The sequence below is a fragment of the Amblyraja radiata genome, chromosome 10 (genome assembly GCF_010909765.2).
Source record: "Amblyraja radiata isolate CabotCenter1 chromosome 10, sAmbRad1.1.pri, whole genome shotgun sequence".
Taxonomy (NCBI): domain Eukaryota; kingdom Metazoa; phylum Chordata; class Chondrichthyes; order Rajiformes; family Rajidae; genus Amblyraja; species Amblyraja radiata.
The window spans coordinates 28,226,837-28,249,483 of NC_045965.1; the positions used below are offsets into that span (position 1 = coordinate 28,226,837).

Consider the following 22,647-nt stretch of genomic DNA (forward strand, 5'->3'; position numbering starts at 1 on the left):
AGCACCCACATTTTTAGATGACTTAAAAATAAGCAGTGTTGAAGTATAGAGAGTTTGTGATGACATGGTGCTATCAACATGTTAAATCAACAGGCTAAATTAATCCAAACAGATTTTAGTTCAGGCAAACATGAGTTCATTGACCTTAGATCTACAAAGGATAGAATCAGGGACTTTATTCATGGTGAAAAGTCTGAAGAATCCAATGACCCTTGGAAGTCTATATATATATATAGATCAATAAGATATCGCAGTTGGAGCATGAAAGTTATAAAAAAATGATCAACTAATATCAAGGGGAGAGACCAGGACCACAGGGCACAGCCTCAGAATCAAAGGATGTTCCTGTAGAATAGAGATGAGGGGGAATTTATTTAGCCAGAAGGTGAGCATCTTCTTCTTGCGAATGGTGTGCACAGCCTAAAGTTGTAGGACAACTTGTTCTATTTGATCTTATTTGATTGTGCACACCGGGTTGATTGCATTTGTCGAAACAGGACGGACCATGTGAAGGTTGCAATCTCCCACCCCCCAGAGGGTGATGAATCTGTGGAATTCATTGGCACATACGGCTATAGAGGCCATGTTATTGGGTATTTTTAAAGCAGAGATTATAGGTTTTTGATTAGTAAGGGCATCAGTTACAGGGAGAAGTCAGGAGAACGAGGTAGATAGGAAAAAAATAGATCAGCCATGATCAAATGGCAGAACAGACCCAATGGGCTGAAAGGCCTAATTCTGCTGTTATGTCTTTTAAGGTCTAAAACTTAACTTAACATCTGGAGAATTGGAGATCAAATGCAATGAATCATACCACAAATACACTAAGCCCTTGACCAGCCACAGTGACCTCCCTGACAGCTGATCTGGGCCCAAACTTCAGGACAGATATTTGGCCTTTCAAGGTACGCAGTGATGAATAACACCGGAATTCTTAATGACTAAATTAAGAGCAGAGGTTAAAATAAGTCTGGAAATTGAGTGGTTAGGAGGCGATATGTTTGTTTTGTTTTTTTCAAAGATTTAAAAGGAATCAGATAGGGTAGCTGGAAAGAAACGAATTCAGAAGTCTGAAGAAGGGTCTCGACCCAAAACATTAATTATCCATGTTCTCCAGAGATGCAGAGTTACTCCAGCACGTTGTGTCCTTTTGTGAAGAAACTAATTCAACTCATTAGGCCCTGTGGACTAAGGATTATGATTTTAAAAATTGGAGTCAGACCTTTCAGGAGTGAAGAGGCAATCAGTACCAGATTAATCATTAATTTTAAATCTGAGTTTGATAGATTTTTAATCATGAAAATGCACAAAGGAGTGTGGGGACCTACAGATACAGGGGCTCCCCAGGCTACAGAAGACTTGACTTTACTCAATTTCTCCCTTACATTTTCAAAGAATTTTGCAACAAAATAATAATAACATGTTTGGTGGTATTCATTAACAACTGGATACTATACATGTTCCATTCGTTTAATTATGTGCCATGTGAGAGAGAGAATATCCAATGAAATGAGAGAATTATAGGAATTACATGTTGTGTTGTTCGACTGTTAGGGTGAATATTATTTCATTTAATTGAATGTTCAATTTAACTGTCAAGCAATATTACATGGAAGATAGAACCATATCACCCTTCTGCTAACAATGTCTTGACATGCTTGCCACAGTTATGGCCAGCAACAGTGAGCCGTTCCAAGTCAGATCAGGAGTGAAACAGGGATGCGTGATTGCCCCAACACTGTTCTCCATCTTCATTGCGACAACCATCCACATCATCCAGGACGACCTACCTCCAGGAATCGAAATAGTCTACAGAACAGATGGCAGACTTTTCAATCTTGCCCGTCTCAAGTCCAAAACTAAGACATCTATGAGCTCCCTCATCGAGTTCCAATACACCCTTAGCAACTGTGTTGCAGGTCTCTCAGAAAATCATCTGCAACGGATCCTGACTGCCTTCCACAGTGCATACACGATACTTGGACTTACCATCAACTCAAAGAAGACTTAGGTTATCTACTAATCATCACCAACTGAGACAAATTGGAAAGAAATGTCAATTCAACTTGGTGAAACAACCCTGGAAAATGTGGATCACTTTCCGTACCTTGGAAGTCACCTCTCCTCCAATGTCGACCTTGATGACGAGATCCAACATCGTCTTAAGTGTGCTAGAACAGCTTTTGGACGTCCTCGAATGAGAGTCTTTCAAAATTGTGACAGCCGAACAGACACCAAAATGTTAGTGTACAAGGCAGTGGTGATACCAACGCTCCTATATGCATCAGAAACCTGGATACCATACCAACGCCATCTGAAAACACTTGAGAAGCTCCATCAACGAAGCAGCTTAAATATCAGTTGGGAAGACAGAAGAACCAATGTTAGCGCGCTGAATGAAGCAAAAACATCTAGCATCAAAATCTTCATCATCCAGAACCAACTAAGATGGGCCGGTCATGTTGTTCTGATGGAAGACAAGCGTCTACCAAAGCAAACCTTCTACTCCCAGCTTAAAGAAGGCAAACGGAAAAGTGGCGGACAAAAGAAGAGATTCAAAGACGTCTTAAAAGTCAGCATGAAGAAATGTGCAATCGACATCGGCAATTGGGAAACCAATGCCAAGGACAGGAAACTCTGCCGGACCATCATCCATGAAGGAACAGCGACCTTTGAAGCCAAGAGATGCGCAGAATTAGAATAAAAGAGAAGAAAACAGAAAGAGAGGCAGCAACAACCAAAGTCCGATCTGCCATCTGGAATTACCTGTCCTGAATGTCGAAGAACTTTCAAAGCCAGGATCGGACTCATAAGCCACCTGAGAGTCCATAAAAACAAAAGAATGTCGACCATCATCCTCGACCTCGAGGGATAGCCATGACGACGATGACATTGTCTGTGCCGAACATGATGCCAAGATAAACTGATCCCACCTGCCTCCATAGGACCAATACCCCTCCAGTCTCTGCCTATCTAAAAGCTTTTTAAATGCCAATATTATACCTGCCTCCACCACTGCCCTGGAGGTGTTCCAGGCATCCACCACTCTGTGTAAAAAACTTGCCCAGCACTTCTCTTTTAAATGTTTCCCTTCTCATCTTAATGCAATGCCCAATGGTGTATTGGAGTGTATCTGACTTACAGAAAAATCATCTTACAGACAATTCTTGGATAGAGTGGATGTGGAGAGTATGTTTCCACACCTGGGAGAGTCTCGGACCAGAGACCATAGCCTTCGAATAAAAGGACATATCTTTAGAAAGGAGATAAGGAGGGATTCCTTGAATCAGAGGGTGGTGAATCTGTGTACAATAGACTGAGCAGACCAAGTCAATGGCTATTTTTAAAGTGGAGATTGCAGATTGTTAATTAGTAAGGGTGTCAGAGGTTATGGGGAAACGATAGGAGAATAAGGTTTTGATGGAAAGATAGATTAGCCATAATTGAATGGCAGAATTGACTAGATGGGCCAAATGGCCTAATTCTGCTCCTATAATGAATGAATTTATTAATTTATGAATTCTCAGGAGCAGAATCTTGTGTAACCTGGGGCTTCCTGTATACGTTGGTGATCATTGATCTGCCATGATCTGACTAAATGGAATCTTGAAGGGTTAAATGCTCTATCGCTGCAGTTAGATTATTAAATTTATTTAAAACTTTTAATTCATCAGCAATAACAAATGTAGAGCTATGTATTCAGTTGTGGGAATTATGCAAAACTATGACACGGCACTGAAGCATGAAAGAGAAGATTCCAGTTATTACATAAATAAATGCCTACTGAAGCTATATCCATTCCCAGTGGGGAAAGAAGAAACTGAAATTAACGTAAAAATCTACCTCAAACATTTCAACTGGTAGAACAAATTAATAAGGTTGATTTAGAGAAACATTTTCATGGTTATAAAGCAAACAGTTGTGGGCATGATTAAACAAGGAAACCTTAATCTGAAAATACCATGGGGAATAATTTATTGATCAAGGAATAACTGACTAAATTTATAATTTTATTTTTACATAAGCATCCCTCCAGTTCAATCCCGGTGAAGATTACTTCCCGATTCCCCTCAATATTCTTTAGTTTTAGTTTTAATTTTAGAGATACAGGCCCGTCAGTCGACACGGACCATGGATCGATCACCTGTTCACACTAGCTCTTTGTTATCCCACTTCCTCATCTACTCCCGACATACTAGGCTCAATTTACAGAGGCTAATTAAATCACAAACCAGCACATCTTTGGAATGTGGCTGGAAACCAGAGCACCTGGTGGAAATCTACACGGTCACATGGAGAATGTGCAAATCCCACACAGACACCGCCTGAGGTGAGGATCGAACCCGGGTTTCTGTGCTGCCCTTACTTATTTCTTCAAATTTCATCAACTGAAAGTTTTCTTTCAAGTTGTTGATGGGGCCCTTGCCCCTCATTTGTACACAAAGGCATTATTCAGCTGAATTCACACATTCAAATAATAATGTACTTTAGAAAACCCCCCACAAAATACAATGGATATCGACAACCTGACTTAGCGCAGAAAATGTTGAAAGCATTGAGCAGGCCAGGTAAGATGTGTGACTGGAGCAAGTATTAGCAATTCTTGCTAACTCGTCTTTCATCAGAACTGGAAGATGCCACAGATGAGACAAGTTTATGTTACAAGGCAAGTGTGGAGGGAAGGAGAGAATAAAGGACATAATTTTAATGGAGTAGAATGCAAGGAGATTAAGAGAGAGAGTGTGTGGTAATAGAAGAATCAAAAGCTGCAGGAGGGGGTGAAAATTGTTGTTCTTAAATTATTATCTTAATGTGTTGCACTATGTTGTGTACAAAGGCTACAATGTGCTTGCCTGAATCATGTGGCATGCCTAAAATTTACATTGTGCCTCATAGGAACAGTATAAACGATTGATGATTGGAGCTCAGATTGAGCACACACGTGTGGAATGAAGTGGCGTCACAGGTAAACAGGATGTTGACAAAAGCTTTTGAAGTGCTGGTCTTCCACATCCCAAAGACATGTTGGTTAACTTGGAATCATAAAGTCATACAGCACAGAAAGAGACCATTCAGCCCAACTTGTCCATGCCAACCAAGATTTTCCATCCAAGCTAGTCTCAAACTTATTTCTTCATGGAGGGAGAATTGGGCGGAGCAGAGAGGCTGAGAGGTGGGGGTAGGGTGAATAGTGGTCGATAGGCACATAAGAGAGAACATTTGCAGAAAACTAACAGGGAAAATGGCAGTGATGGGAATCCTGCAAGAGCCAGTATAGATTAGATGGATTGAATTTCCTCCTACTATGAATTTAGGTAATATGGGAGTCATATCAATGTAACTCCTTCCAAGTCTTCCATCTGAAATGACCAATATGTTGCGTCAACAAAAGCAAAGGTAGGAAAGGCGTGTTGGATATAGTTTGATGCTTTACAGGAAATGTGAGGGTTGAGCCTAAATTCATGTTTAAATCGTGAATCAAGCATAAGCTCCATGAACTACAGTCTGTGGCAATTCTTTGCCTGTTTTTAGTTTTAGAGATACAGCAAAGAAACAATATGTTGAAAACTCTGGAGTAAACAGACAAGATTTTCTTTCAAAGCCAACTTTGAAGAGTACACTGCATGACTGACCTCTGGATTTATTTGTGAAACGCTTCCTCTGTCCACCGGAGGTGCTGCGTGGGAGGAGAGCTGTCTGTTGGTGGCTGATGTCCACAGGGCTGGTGGCGAGGAAGTTCTCTTTGTATTTATTCATGAGCGACAACTTGGTGGTATCACTTCCTGTTGGGGTAAAAGAATAACGTTATCACATTACATGTGTTACATCTGAACATGTTTATTCTAGGATCCGATCAAAGGATAATAATAATAATAATAACTTTATTTATAGAGCACTTTAAAAACAACCACTGTTGCAACAAAGTGCTGTACATGACTAATCATGAACAAAAACATTATTACAAGACAATAAAAACATTAAAAAAGAGAGTAAAAACAATAAAAAACATTAAAAACACTAAAACAGGAGCAAAGTCTCATGCAGGGTCAAAAGCCAAGGAATAGAAAAGGGTTTTAAGACTGGTTTTGAAGATGGACAGTGAGGGGGCCTGTCTGATGTGTAACGGCAGGGTGTTCCAGGATAGGATCACTGAAAGCTTTTATTCCATCCCTCAGTCTGTATTTACTCCACAAGATAATGTGGATGTGGAGAGGATGTTTCCACTAGCGGGGAGTCTAGGATCAGAGGGCACAACCTCAAAATAAAAGGACATACCTTTAGAAAGGAGATGAGGATGAATTTCTTTATCCAGAGGGTGGTGAATTTGTGGAATTCATTGCCAAAGATTTGCTGTGAAGGCCAAGTCATTGGGTATTTTTAAAGCTGAGATCGATAAGTACTTGACTAGTATGGGTGTAAAAGGTTACAGGAAGGCAGGAGAATGGGGCAGAGAGAAAAATACATCAGTCATGATTGAATGGCAGAGCAAACTTGATGGCCTAATTCTGCTGCCATGTCTTATGAAATTTATAAGGTCTATTCCATGATGTTTGGATACAAGAATCAATAACATAATGCTTGTGGCAGTTATTGAAATGTAAAAGCCACACTTACTGGAAATCTAAAATAACAGGAACACCCATCCAATATTTTTTAATAAGAAAGGATAAGTAAGTGGTCGGAATTGGTGCCACATGAATTGAATAGGATGGGCGACTTGAGTTGTCATTAAGCTGGAAAGAGAGGGCCTGAGCTATAGGAAAGGATGGGCAGGCTAGGACTGTATTCTTTAGAGTGCAGGAGACCGAGTGATATTATAGAGGTGTGTAAAATCACGAGGGGAATAGACAGAATGAATGCATAGAGTCTTTTACCCAGAGTGGTGGAATCAAGAACCAGAGAACATTGGTTCAAAGTGAGAAGGAAATGATTTAATGGCAACCTGTGGAGCAACACTTTCCCATAGGGGGTTGTGGGTCTGTGGAATTAGCTGCCAGAGGAGGTAGTTGAACAGGTACTATAAGAGCATTTAAAATACATTTGTACAAGTATATGGAAGGTTTTAAATGCAGGCAGGTAGGACCAACATATATGAGGCATCATGGTCGGCATTGCCAAGTTGGAGCGAAGAATCTGTTTCCATGCGGTATGACTACGACTGTGTGGAAAGATTGAGTTTATTGGGCCAATGCTCATTGAAACTTGGATAATCAATTTGAAATAGACATAGAAACATAGAAAATAGGTGCAGGAGTAGGCCATTCGGCCCTTCGAGCTAGCGCCGACATTCTATATAATCATGGCTGATCACCCAGAATCAGTACCCCTTTCTTGTTTTCACCCTATTTCCCTTGATTCCTTTAGCCTCAAGAGCTATATCTAACTCCCTCTTGAAAACACCCTGTGAATTGGCCCCCACTGCCTTCTGTGGCAGAGAATTCTACAGATTCACAACTAGCTGGCTGAAAATGGCCCACCCCTTATTCTTAAACAGTGACCCCTGGTTCTGGACTCCCTCAACATCGGGAGCATTTTTCTTGCATCTAGCCCGACCAATCCCTTAAAAATTTTATATCAAAATCCCTGCCTTAAGCCCCTGTCTCACGGTGCGAGTCGACCCACGATTGACCCAGAGCTTAAAACAAATTAAACTCGTGGTAATCACGTACAATTAACGTAGCGGGAACGTCGGAACTCGTGGACGCAACTTAGCGACTCGTGGCGCTAACGGCAGGTACCTGGGAAACTTAGTAACTCTTGAAAAATATTAAACTTGTTTAAAGATTTCCATGAGTCAAATTTACTCTTGAAGTTAAAATTTGAAACATTTAAACTCGTTGTAAGAACGTAGTGGCCCGTGAGTTTACCGTAGTGACTCTTGAGTCTACTATGGGTTTGGCCTGAGTGCCAGAAGTGAAATGTTGAAGATTAGTCAGATCTTAATGGAAAATTAATGAATGGATGGATGGATATAGGGGTCTGAAATTAACTTGGATACTTTTGATGGGAGAGAGCCGCCGATGAAGCTGAAGGTACAGAGCGAGGATGGGGGCTCAAGCATTGATGGGAAGGGTTAAAGTGACCATACTGAGGGAATTCCCATGTATATGAAGCAGAGAGAAACGCGAGTTCTACATAGATTATGTTTGAGCCAGTGAGGAGACATTTCTTCAGATAATGATTTTACAATGGGAGGTGACATTATAAGCCATGGGAGATAGACACAAAATGCTGGAGTAACTCAGCGGGGCAGACAGCATCTCTGGAGAAAAGGAATTGTGACGTTTCGGGTCGAGGCCCTTCTTCAGACTGGTTTTGTCCTGTGCTGTTGCAGTATCTCTGGAGCGAAGTAATGGGTCTCGACCCGAAACGTCACCCATTCCTTCTCTCCAGAGATGCTGCCTGTCCCGCTGAGTTACTCCAGCATTCTGTGTCCATCTTCGCTGGCGAGGAACCGTGCCTGCCCTTTGCAAGTTTTCGCTCTCGAACACAGATAGCAGCGGATTATTAGGGGAAGAAACTCGTGTTCATGCCGCACGACGTGTTTGACCATCTGCCCCCGCTACTCAAGGAGCTTGTGCTGAGCGGTAACCAGCTGCGGAGCTTCAACTGGGGCAGGCTTTACCTGCTAGGCTGGTTGGAGCTGCTGGACCTCAGTAGCAACCTGTTGACCATGATGCCTCGCATGCTGTCCAACTGCACCCAGACACTGCACCCAGACCCTGCGCGTCTTCTACCTCACCCGCAACCAGATCTCCAAGCTGACCAAGGACGTGACCTCCCTGCAGTACCTGGATCTCAGCTACAACAACTTGAAGACCATCCAGGCCTCCAGTTTCCCGGACAGCGCCATCAAACACCTTCGGGAGCTGCGGCTGAGCGGCAACCACTTTCTCTGCACCTGCGATACCAGGTGGTTCGTGTGGTGGATCAATCAGACCATGCTCTACATCCCTCGCCTCGTCACCGATGTCACCTGCACCACCCCCAAAGCCCACCGCGGCCACGGCGTCGTCAAGGTGGACCTGCACTCCTGCGAGTTGGACTACCTGGGCATTGGCCTCTACACTTTCTCCGCCTTGATCACCTTCTTGTTCCTCTATTTGATACTTAAAACAGGCCTTCATTCATGGTGGTGCAGCTGCCTGACAGCGAATGCAGCGTCAGAGACCCGGGTTCGATCCCGACTACGGGTGCTGTCTGTACTGAGTTTGTAAGTTCTCCCCGTGACCTGCGTGGGTTTACTCCAAGATCCCCCCACACTCCAAAGACGTACAGGTTTGTAGGTTAATTGGCTTGGTGAATGTAAAAATGTCCATAGTGGGTGTAGGATGGTGTTAGTGTGCAGGGATCGCTGGTCGGTGCGGACCCGGTGGTCCGAAGGGCCTGTTTCCTCTCTGTATCTCTAAACTAAACTAACAGGGGAGAACACTGGACCTTCTTGGTCAGTTTATTATTTTGCACTTATATACATTACACAGATCACGGAGTGTGAAATAAAGCTGGCAAGCCGAGGTCATGCAAGAAACGGAGGAAAACGGGAGACGATTTTAATCAGCAACTCCGTTCTGGCAGAACATCTATCCTGTGTTAAGAAACCTAACTTTCAGGGGATTTTAATCTTGAGTTCAACTTCCACCTGAATTTAACCTATTTACAAAAGCTTTGAAGTTCTTCCTGCAGTCCGTTTCTTAAACATCTTTACGTTTTGCACTTTTTTTGACAGTAATTTTAAATGCCATTTATTGCATTGTAGCAATGATAGGCAACGGTTTGATAAAAGTGGTTCATTACATGACAAGAGAAGCATGCAGCTACATAAGAGACACGGAGAAGCTGATCATCGGGGCAGTTCTGTCCATGGTCATGGGAGGCTTTTTATAGTAAAAAAAACTGCATGACATTTTTATCCATGTGATGATTTTTCCACACGTCGGTAGTCGTTGTTGGCTCAAGAGTAACTTGGGAGAGGAACTTGGTACATCGCAGAAATGAGAAGTAAACGGCAAACTTAGACATACACTTGGGAACTCGTTTAAACTCGTGAACATAAACTTGGAATCTCGTAGACAACCACTAGTTTGATTTTTTCTTTCACTCGGGATCATTCGTGGGTGGACTCGCACCGTGAGACAGGGGCTTTACTCTGCAATTACTCGACTAGCTTTTATAATCTTATTCACAGGCAGTTTACATGATGTGAAATCTATTTCACGGTCTTTGACGCAAGAATCCGTAATATAATTCCAATGCCTGGAATTAAAAAGTTAAAACGTGCAGTTGCTGCAAATATAAATAAAAACCAGTACATGCTGGAAACATTCAGCAGGTCAGGCAGCATATGTGGAGAGAGAAACAGAGTTAATATTTCATTTATCATGAGAGCATTTGTAATTTAGTGGGAACAACTTCTAAGCAGTGGCAATAAGCTCATTAGAGATTTAATTGTTCATCGTAAGACTACCCTGGGACATTCAAAATATAGAATAGCACAGCATAGGATCGAACCCTTCGGCATATAATGTTTACACCAAACGTGATTTCAAGGTTAAAATTATATCTTCTAACTGCTCATGATCCATATCCCTTTATTCCTTGCACTTCCATGTGCTTATCTAAAAGCCTCTTAATTACCATGATCATATCTGCCTCCACCACCACCCATGGCCATGAATGGCCACCACCATTCTCTGCGTAAAAAACGTGCCCAGCACATCTCCACGAAACTTTCAAAGGTAGACAAAAATGCTGGAGAAACTGAGCGGGTGCAGCAGCATCTATGGAGCGAAGGAAATAGGCAACGTTTCGGGCCGAAACTCTTCTTTCACTCTCTCACCTTAGAACTATGCCCTCCAGTGTTGGACATTTTCAACCTTGGAAAAAGGTTCTGTTGATCTCTCCTATCTATGCTTAACATAATTTTCCGGTCTATCCTATCTATGCTTAACATAATTTTATTTACTTCTATCGAGTCTCCCCTCAACCTTCGACATTCCAGATAAATCTGTTAAGTGTTATCGTACATTTACACATTACCTGTAGCTCATTGAAATTCAACCCCAACTCAATGTTATACCTTTGTTTACAAACTCAAACTCAAGTGATATAATTTATACTCTGAAACCTGAACTCGAGTGATATGTTGAGTGAACACTAAAAATTCTAGCATTGGCACACTAAAGGTTTGAAAACTTTCCAAAGATTCAAATGAGTCAAAGCTCAATAATTTACACAACTCTAGCTCACAAATGGGACCATTATCAAATCAGCAAAGCTGACCAAAAATGATCCACGATTTAAAACTGGGAGTAAACACAGCACAATTTTCACTGGTGTAATATCCAATGTAATATTCAAATGCAGAGTATTAACTGCAAACCAAAAATATCTCACATATACAAAACCATGATGAGGCTTCCAATGGAATAAATCTGCATCTGTAATTTTGTACATACTAGCAAACTGTTCAAACATAATCAGACCATTTAATGCTCTTGGATGAATTATCTCAAGCATCGGACTGATCAATATACCGCTCACACTTTTAGCAACATTGTTTAAAAAGTGTAATAAAGAATCCTGGCTACGGGTGCTTGTTTGCACATTCTCCCCGTGACCTGCAAGGGTTTTCTCCAAGAACTTCGGTTTCCTCCCACACTCTAAAGACGTACAGGTTTGTAGGTTAATTGGCTTAGTATAAATGTAAAATTAAAATTTTTTTTTTTTTTTTAAATTTGCCCCAGTGTAGGATCGTGTTAATGTGCGGGGATCAATAGACAATAGACAATAGACAATAGACAATAGGTGCAGGAGTAGGCCATTCAGCCCTTCGAGCCAGCACCGCCATTCAATGTGATCATGGCTGATCATCCCCAATCAGTACCCCAATCCTGCCTTCTCCCCTTATCCCCCGACTCCGCTATTTTTAAGAGCCCTATCGAGCTCTCTCTTCAAAGTAACTGGTCTGTGCAGACTTAGTGGGCTGCAGGGCCCGTTTCCATGCTGTATCTCTAAACTAAACTAAACTAAACTCAAACCATACAAGCGTACATTTGTAAAGGTCTGTTAATTGAAGAGCTTGTTTTTAGTACTTTTCCTGAACAATATAAATGTATCTCAAACTATAAGCAGGAAGGTGTATGGTCTTTCCACTAACAGGATAGCAGACAACAAAAAAAGCTTAATAAGAATGACAATAACATTAACTTGTGAACTAGATTGGTGAAACTTCATTTGTCACTGTTACTTCAGTTGGATCAGAACAGGCACGTACCATGAGTAATTACTCAGGGTAGTCAGTCAGTCGGCCTAAAAAAATCTTAGGCCGCGCATGCGCAGATTGTTCTCTCCAGAAGCTGTCAGTCGACTTTTATAAAGTCTTCAAAAGCCAAATCTCTTAATAAAGTACCGTATTTACCGGCAATGAAAACACACCCCCATTTAGAGTTGCTAAATTTTGAAAGAAGGCTGGTGGGATATAGAATTTCTCACGTTCAAAAAAATAAAAATAATGAAAGCAACTTGCCCAAGGCTTCCAAATCTCCTTCATTCTGAATTACTGAATGGGTGGGGGGTGGAGGGTGATGGCAGGTGGAGAGATGGTGGGAAAAACGGGAGCACACTGGGACAAGTTGAATCATTTGAGATATTAATGAATGACAATACTTGATCAAGGGACCAATTGGGGGGGGAGAGTTCCTTTCACAGCGTGTGGGGAGTCTGGTCAGGGTTAAAGTTGCGGGGATAGCAGGAGCATTGAGGAGGGGGTTGGGGATCATGCCAGTAACTCACTAAATCACCGCTGCCGCGACGCTCCGGGCGCGGACCACTGCATTGTGGCAGGGGAGGGAACTAGCTCGAGTGGCTGCTGGGACTGGACAGCGGACGCCACCTCAGCGCCTTCTGCCTAATCAAAATTTAAGCATGAATGTAAGTTAAAAGACTCGCTACAGTATGCACCAAATTGCACAATTTCAAGCTGAAAATTGCAAAACTCTCTACCGTAGGAAAAATGCAAAACTCTCACCAAAAGTTGGTAGCCCTGCTAATACGAACCTTGGCCATTTAAATATCGAAATGCCGTTGAATATCTCATATCTTACCCCCGTTTTAAACTTTATGATGGTTGAGCCAGTTCTCAGACACCCTAATATCTGAAGGGAGCTGCCTACTCACAGCAAATAAGATCTGAAGAGGTGTCCCCACCCAAAATGTCACCTATCCATATCCTCTGGAGATGCTGCTTGAGCTGCTGAGTTACTCAAGCATTTTGTGGGGTTATTTTTTTACACCAGCAGGGCAGTACAATGGTGCAGCAGTAAAATTGCTGCTTTACAGTGCCAGAGATCTGGTTTCAATCCCGACTACAGGGGCTGTCTGTGTGGAGTTTCTACATTCTCCCTCTGACCGGATGGGTCTTCTCCGGGTGCTCCACCTCCCTCCCACATTCTAAAGATGTGCAGGTTTGCAGATTAATTGGAGTTTGTAAATTTTCCCTAGTGTGCAGGGTAGACCTAGTGTACGGGTGACTGTGGTTGGCGCAGGCTCTGTGGGCCAGAGGCCTTGTTTCCACACTGCATCTCCAAACAGCATCTGCAGTCCTTGTGCCAGGAAATATGTTTCTTTTCAGAAAAGATGGTGGGGATACTAATGGTCTTGCTGCTTTGAAATGTCAGCAGTTTCTCCCTCCACATATGCTACCTATTCGGTTGAGTATCTCCAGTATTTTCTGTTTGTTTTTTTAATTTTCATATTTCCAACATCCGCAGCTTTTTATTTACAATTCTGAGTTCATGATTGCTTGTGGGCAATGAGGTGAATATATTCTCTTCTCTAAATATTTAAAATGATAAGATTTATAAGACTGCAGGAAAAGAGATCAGATTTATTGGTTTGTTCTTCAAACATATCACAGACTGTGTACTTTTTCCATTCATTGAATATGCATAAGATGAAACCACTTTACAAATCTAAGGTTACATTTTTCTCTCAGCCAAATGACAACATGCAATGAATTAGAAGTTATGTCACTGTGTTACTTGGGTGCAGTAGACTTCACACATGCATATAAATGTTATTTAAATAATTACTTTTAAATAATAATTATATTTCACCACCTTAAATAAATCTCATTCATTTAGAATGAACCCTTTTTGTATTTGACATAATAGGGCCACTTACTAGAGGAGGTACAAATATGGCAAAATGCTGGTCTACCTGCACACCAAGATGATTAGCCAACTAGAAATGATAGAGTCTCACTATTACCACTTGTAAATTGAAATCAGCCATCAAAACTGATAGAAACGACTTATAAAACAGACGAATGATAAGCAGGAAAAAAAATGTCTTGGAAAAAAAAAAATCTTGCTGGGATAAAAAAATCCTGTAATCTCCTGCAGTTATGAAATTCCCTTGTTTCTTTAGATTTCGATGTGTCATTTTAGTGCAGGGGGCTGCTGAAATTAATAAACAATTGCTTCCATTAACACGTGCATTGATACTTTATCTCCAGTCTCTAGTCTTAGCGAATTTAAAAGTCTTACAACTTCAGTTCAGGTCTAATTCAGAGAATTTGCATCATAGTCAGAAAGCATGGAAACACCCTTTGGCTAATGTCATGTCGACTATGATGCACCATCTTCACTAGTCCCATCTGCTTACGTTTGGTCCATATCCTTCTGAACCTTTCCTATCCATGTACCTGTCCGAATGTCTGTTAAATGTTGTGATAGTGTTTCGCTCCACCACCTCCTATGGCACCTCGTTCCATATACCCACCACGTTATGTGTGGAAAAAAGTTCATATTAATTCTTTCCCTTCTTATCTTAAACCAATGTCCTCTAGTTCTTGATTCCCCTACTCTGGGTAAAAGACTGTGCATTTATCCTATCTATTCCCCTCATTCCCCTCCATAAGATCAACCCTCATTTTCCTGCCCTGAAAGGAATAAAGTCCTAGCCTACTCAACCTCATTGTGCCTTCTAATTTCACTGTTCAAATACAGGTGAAAATTATCCTGTGAGGAAGACTGAAAACATTTCAGGCTGTTGAAAAATTTCATCAGTACTTATCACTAACAGGTGATAAATAAATCATTAACCTGAAATATTTACTTTATTTCTATTCCAAAGATGCTGCCTGTTTGTTGAGTATTTCCCTTTCCATTGCAGCCACTGGGTGCTTAATCAGTTTAATAAAAGAATGTTAATGCAAAACAGAAATCCCCATTCATTCTGTTCCCTTCCAGTTATTACTGAAGAGAACGTCAAGGTCATCTTCAAACTTCGGAGTGAACAAAGCAGCAAATTAAGAGCGACTATTGAACAGTCTATCAGTGCAAGGCAAATTCAATCAAACAAAAGGTAACTAACTGATCAATACATCTAATTCCTCAGGATGCATTCAGTTACCCACAGCTGAATCGGATTCTCAAACCAAAACAAACAAAAATATTAGTTTGGTGAATAATCACAAGTAAAAAGCATGACACAAAATGCTGGAGTAACTCAGTGGGCAATCTTTACGTAAGAGGGTAGGGAACTATCCCCCCTTTATCAGTTGGATGAATTGCAATGGGTATGCGGTGTTCTCACCTACACAGGAGGTGCAGGAGGTCATGATGGTCAGTGCCCTGTGCCTCCCAGGATCTGCCTCAGATGGATTGATGGAGATCAATTAAAATGAACAAATATAAACATAGAACATAAACCAATATAGGACTGGAACGGGCCCATCAGTCCACAATGTTCATGCCAAACATGATGGCAGGTTGAACTGATCTCACCTGCCTGTATGTTGATCCATATCCCTCTATTCCTTGCACTTTGATGTGCCCATCTAAAAACCTCTCAAAGCACTATGAACCTCCACCACCACCTCTAGCAATGTATTCCTAGCCCCCCACCACTCTGTGTAAAAAAAACCCACTGTCTCCACACATCTCCATGAAACTTTGTACCTCTCAACTTACAGCTATGCCCTCTAGTGTTCGACAGTTCCGCCTTCGGAGAAAGGTTCTGACTGTCTACCCTATCTATGCCTCATAATTGTATATACTTCTATCAAGTCTCCCTGCTGATGTTCCAGAGAAATCAATCCAAGTCTATCCAACCTCTCCCTGTCGCTAAAATTCCCCAATCCAGGCAGCATTCTGGTAAATCTCATCTGCACCCTCTCCAAAGCTTCCATTCCTTTCTGTAATGAGACTTATATAGGGAACAATTTTGAGGTAAGATGAGTCTCTCTGAGCTTCTGAGGAAGAGTCATAGATTCATAGAATTATAAAGCAAAGGAATAAATCTTGTGGCCCACATGCCAATGCTAACCTAGTTACCTACCTGGGCTTGTCCCATTTGCCTGCGTTTGACCACATCCCTCTAAACCACTTGTTTCCATGTGCTGGTCTAAATATCTTGTACATGTTGTAATTAGATCCGTCTCTACTACTTCCTCTGGCAGATTGATCCTCAGTATTAAAAACTTGCCCCTCAGGTTCCCATTAAATCTTTCGACACTCACTTCAAACCTATGCCCTCAAGTTTCAGACACCTAGCCTGGAAAAAAGACTGGCCATTCAACTTACCTGTGTACCTCATGATATTATAAATCTCTACCCCTCAGCCTCCTGCACTCCAGAGAAAAAACACCAACATTTCCAGCCTCTCTTTATAACTCAAGTTCTCCTATCCCAGGAACATATTTATGAATCTTTCCTGCACCTTTTCTTATTTAATGACATCTTTCTCATTGCATATACATCAGGCTTCTGAATGGTACTTCAAAATGACCATTGGGGCAGCATAGTGGCACAGCGGTAAAGTTGCTGCCTTACAGCAGAAGACACCCAAGTTCGATTCTGACTATGAGCGTCCCACATCTCCCTTTTCACACTGCTCATTCACTGCTCCTCACTTAACCAACCTTTGGCAGGTGACTCCACCCATCTAAGAAACCTTTCCAGTGCTGCCCACACACATCAGCTGAATGCTAACTAAGAAAGACCGTGTGAATTTGGTGGGGGGGGGGGCATTCTGCTAGGTTTGAATTAAATATACACCACATATTGCTTTCAAATTTATCTGCAATTAGTTCTGATCCAGTAGCTAATCATCACTGGAATGAATACGAATTTCATTTAGATTCGCAAATCTGTCTCCGAAATGAATAACTAAATGACTGTTGGATTTTATTTTAAAAAAGGTAATAGTTGAATTTTAGCTGTTGCAATTTGTGATTAACAGCCCTTGGGAAATAAAGATAATTGTTAGCCAGCATTATTGTCAGAGATTTTGGCCACAATTAGAATGTGCTGAGATGGTCTGAGACTGCTCATTAACCACCAGAGCCGGAGATGCACGGAGGTGTCTTTCACAAGGACAGATTGAGACGTATCCCTGAAAATATCATTGTTTCTATAGTGCCGTATAGAAAACAGAAAATCCAAGGGTTCAAATTAGCATCAAAGCAAAGTAATTTGACAAGTTTTGCAATTAGCTCTCTCTTCTACAGATTCACCATAGAAAGCATACAGTTAGGTTATATCACAGCTTGGTTTGGGAAAAGCTCCGCCTAAGACCACAAGTAATTGCAGAGAGTTGTGGCCGTGGCCCAGTCCATCACACAGACCAGATTCCGCAGCATTGATTCAATTTACACTGCATGCTGCCTTGGAAAAGCAGCCAACCTAATTTAAATTAACCTCAGACAGGACTACCACGAGTCACATCTTCCCATCTCCACTCCTTTCCACCCCTTTGGACCATTGCCGACTCCGCCTTTCTTTAATCATCAGTACTTTTTACATTTATTTCATTCCTTTGCTCTGCATCTCTCGATATCACCATCTATATCTCTCATTTCTCTTTCCCCTGACTCTCAGTCTGAAGACGGGTCTCGACCTAAAACATCACCTATTCCTTTTCTCCAGAGATGCTGCCTGACCGGTTGTGTTACTCCAGCTTTGTGTCTATCTTCAAATAAAGTTTTGTTCTCCAGAGATGCTGTCTGACCCACTGAGTTACTCCAGTATTTTGTCCCCAACAACCTAATCAAAGACTTGTCTCACCTCAGTCATTCTTCCTTCTCACTGCTCCCATAAGCAGCAGCAGGTTGAAAGCATGCACCACCAGACCCAGGAACAGCTTCTTCCCCTCTTCGGAACAGTCCTTCCACAAGCTAGGCTACTGAGCAATTCACCTCTACTCCCACCGCGGCCATTGGACAGTCTCTGGAATGATGCGGCACAATGTTGAGAACTATATTCGGTACCTTTCTCTGTGCTCAACCTATAGTAATGGAGTTTGGCTTGGTTATATTTATGTGTTGTATTACCTGTTTTGATCGGATAGCATGTAAAACAAAGCTTTTCATGTACCTCAGTACACATGACAATAATAAACCTTATTGCACTTGATTCTGTTCTACTTTGGGAATTTACTGCATTCTCAAAGTTCTGTGTAAACACTACCAATCTTAATGGGCAGCAACTATTATCAAACGATTACTCAGCAAATGGTGAAAACAATTGCATTGATAAAATTCAACCAACATCCTTGAGAGGTGTCGAAGCATGTAATGGTCGATGAATTCTCTTTGATCTCCAGTAATTAGTCAATTTATGAAATGGATGCATTCCTGGCAAATGTTGCATTAGCAGGCATTTCACAAATCATGGTTGATCAAAATGCATTATGGGCACATCAGTACAACACTTACTAAAAGGCTGGGGTGGGGTGCTATTGTTGGAGCGAGAAATTGCCACATAAATTGAAATCACTTATCTCAGATACAATAGCATTGGAGCGAAAATTCATAAATCAAACATCCATGCATCGAGGCATTACTTTAATGTTATTCCCATTATTGAGGTAAATGGAGCAGAGACTTGCATGCGCACGTTCCAACACTGCACATTTGGAAAACAATTTGGCTGCTTTGGTCCAGAGATTAATAACCAGAACACAAGAAAAACCTGTCTGTTCGAACATTGCCCGGGGATGTTTTAAGTCCACCTGTACAAGCAGCTGGTGTTTAAAAGTTCCTCTAGGAGGTGGTATGGAGAGTCAGGCAGTGCCACATTGTACCAACTCTAAATGCCTCTTACGTTTGGGATGATGGACACACACGGGGGTGACACACATGGACACAAATACACATGCGTACACGACACAAACACACGGGGATGGACACGCACACAGGGACGGACACAGAATGGCACTGTAGGAGAGCCGCTGCCTTTACAGTGCCAGAGACCTGGGTTTGATCCCGACCAGGTTCTGTCTGTGTGGAGATTGTACGTCCTTACTGTGGCCACGTGGGTTTACTCTGGGTGCTTTGGTTCCAAAGGCATGCAGGTTTGTAGGTTAATTGGCTTCTGTAAATTGCTCCTAGTGTCTAGGATGTAAAAGTGAGATAACATAGAACCCACTTTTGCATCCTACATTGCATCACAGTGGCACAGCGGTAGAGTTGCTGCCTTACAGCGAATGCAGCGCCGGAGACCCGGGTTCGATCCCGACTACGGGTGTGGGTGCTGTCTGTAAGGAGTTTGTAGGGTAGCGTTAGTATGTGGGGATCGCTGGTCGGCGCGGACCGAATGGCCTGTTTCCGCGCTGTATCTCTAAACTAATCTAAACTAAAACTAGTGTATGGGTGATCGAAAACTACTGAACATTGGGGGTTGCTTGAGTGCGAGCTAGGAAAGTTGGCTCAGCATTCATAGTTGAACCATTTGTTGCCCATTATTAATGTTCTAAGTAAAAAGAAAGCTTAAAAAAGGATAATGGAAAATTTATATTTATATATCTTTTCTCATAGTGAATACAGCATGAACCAAGGCCTTAGCTTTACCAAATTCATGCTGACCCATTTACACTACTTCCATTTTATATTCTTGCCACATTCCCATCCACCCCAGCCAGATTCTATCATGTAACAAATAAGAAGTTCATTGTTTAATAGACAGTATATAACAATTAAACACTCCTGACTTGACACACAACTGTATAATTTAATTTAAAGGTAGAGCATGGACACAAGCCCGTCGGCCCACAGAGTCCACACCAGCCCTTGATCAGCCATTCACACAAGTTCTATGTGATCCCACTTTCTCATCCACTCCCTATGGACTCGGGGTAATTTACAGAGGCAAATTAACCTGGAAACCCATACATCTCAGATGTAGAAGGAAACCGGAGCACCCAGAAGAGACCCACACAAACACAGGGAGATCATGCAAACTCCACACAGACAGCATGGGGTCAGGAGACATTAGCTCTACCAGCTGCACCACTGTGAGGTATAGAAAAGCACACTTGTAGCAGCATCAGGTGTACCTTATAACAATATAATCTCCTTGTCAAGATCCATTGCAGTCCAACAAGTATAATAAATCATGGAGCAGCATACTATGAACAGAGATAAGCTATCCCACAAGCAACTGATAAATCAAGGGTCTGTAATTCAACCAAGTCTAGTTATAAATGGTGATGGAAAGCTAAACTGTTAACATAAGAAGGAAGTTCTGCATGCATTATTTACAATGTTGATATTGGAAGAGGAGGGTTGAGGATCCACAAACCTGTCTTCATCGATGGGACCGTAGTAGAGACACTGCCCAGTCCATCACAGGTACTGACCTCCCCACCACCGAAGAGGCGCCACCTAAAAATGGCAGCCAGTATCATCTAAGACCCACAAAACGTTGGCCATGCTCTCATTTCACTCCTACCATCGGGAAGAATGTACAGGAGTTTGAACACTGTGACCACCAGGTTCAAGATTAGCTTCTTCCCAACTATCATGAGGCTCTTGAACACTGCACAACACTAACCTTAACTATAAAATATGGAGTCTTTGGTTGCACTAAGAACTTCAGGGGTTTTTTCTGCACTAGTATTGGCGTTATAAATGTATTGATTGTTTTGTTTATTATATGTTACAAATGTGTATTGTGTTTACAGGCCTGTTATGCTGCTGAAAGTATGAAGTAAATTGTTCCATTGACAATATATACGACAATTAAACAGTGTTGGCTTGACTCTTCACTATTCCATCACCAGAAGTTCCTAATGTGTAGGAAGGAAATTCAGATGCTGGTTTACACAGAAGATAGACACAAAAAGCTGGAGTAACTCCGTGGGTCAGGCAACATCTCTGGAAAAAAAGAATAGGTGGGGTTGAGTCAAGGCCCTTCTTCAGTCTGACTTGAAACATCACCTATCTATGTTCTCCAGAGATGCTGCCTGACCTGCTGCGTTACCCCAGCATTTTGTGTCTATCTACCAGAAGTTCCCACCTTTTATTACTATGGGAGAGACGTTACCACATAAACTGTAATGATGCAAGAAGGCTGCTCACAATAATAATCTCAAGTAAGTCTGTAGCATTGATATCCTGATCATTAATGTCCAAGTGCCTGCAAGGAATACTGCAGTGCACATGGAATGTTTCAAAGCTAACTGCAGACATAATTAAACCACCACATGATACAAAGCTAACAGAATTATTTATTTCCATTGATTCTTTTCTTCTGACAATCTCTTTTCCTGTCTTCATCTTTTTTTACCTCTTTCCTCATGCGACCATTCTTTTATTTTTGTTTGTCAGAGATGATTATGGGTATTTCCCCGTCGATGAATCCCCTGTCCTCACACCCTTCACACATGCATAGCTTTTCCTTCCGTGTAACTCAGCTGCACTGAGTTGCAAATGATATCCAGGACACTGATGTTTCTCTCGCCCCCTTTCCACTGGCAAGTCTGCTTGCCGGACGGAATAGCAATGATCCACCGAGCTGCTCATGGCACATGGGATTTGAATTAGGGTTGAATACTTCAGGATTTCCTCTCTGCCAACTCATGTGGAAGAGAATAAATCCCAAGGCATGTAACTAGCTTCTCTGGTTATGGCTGGCTTTTCAGTCCAAATTATTATTTCCACTTACTGAATTAAGCAAATTAAAAATCTCTTCCTTTCCAAAGCAGGCAGAGAGAAGTGTCTTTTCAATCCAGTAGCGCTATAATTCTGCTGGCAATTTACTTCTAGGTGTGGGAGATAATGGAAATCTGAGCAAGAACTTTATTCAGGGATAAACACAGAATTATAGATGCTGGTTTGTAAATTAAAAAACCCCACAAAGTGCTGGATTAACTCAGCGAGTCAGGCAGCATCTGTGGAGGACATGGACAAGCGACAGTTCGGGTCAGGGCACTTCTTCAGACCCTTCTTCAGAACCTTATGTGGCTTTATCTGGCAGTAGAGGTACCCAGGACAGAAAGGTCAGCCTGGGAATGGGAAGGAGAGTTAAATGTTTAAGAAGGAACTGCAGATGTTGGAAAATCGAAGATGCTGAAGAAACTCAGCAGGTGAGGCAGCATCTATGGAGCAAAGGAAATAGGCAACGTTTCGGGCCAAAATCCTTCGTCAGTTAAATGTTTAGGAACCAGGAGATTCAGTAGCCTTGGTGGACTGGGCGCCTCAAACTCCATGCACACATCATATACTGAAACAAGAAATGCATATGTAAACAACCTATAGAAAGATACACATGTCTACGTACCCATCGTATGTCATTGAACGTCAGTGTCCAAACGAAAATCATGTCCGCACTTTGACATGTCCAAAACTTTAACAGTTTCGGGCAT

At 41.8% G+C, this 22,647-nt stretch overlaps 1 protein-coding gene across 1 annotated transcript in view; it reads right to left on the bottom strand.

The window, feature by feature from the left end:
• astn1 (astrotactin 1) overlaps positions 1-22,647 on the bottom strand; it is a 1,835,284-nt gene that overhangs the window by 1,129,695 nt on the left and 682,942 nt on the right. The window contains exon 4 of the mRNA XM_033028426.1: positions 5,634-5,783. Within this exon, the coding sequence (XP_032884317.1) occupies positions 5,634-5,783 (150 nt within the window). The remainder of the gene's footprint in view (positions 1-5,633; positions 5,784-22,647) is intronic.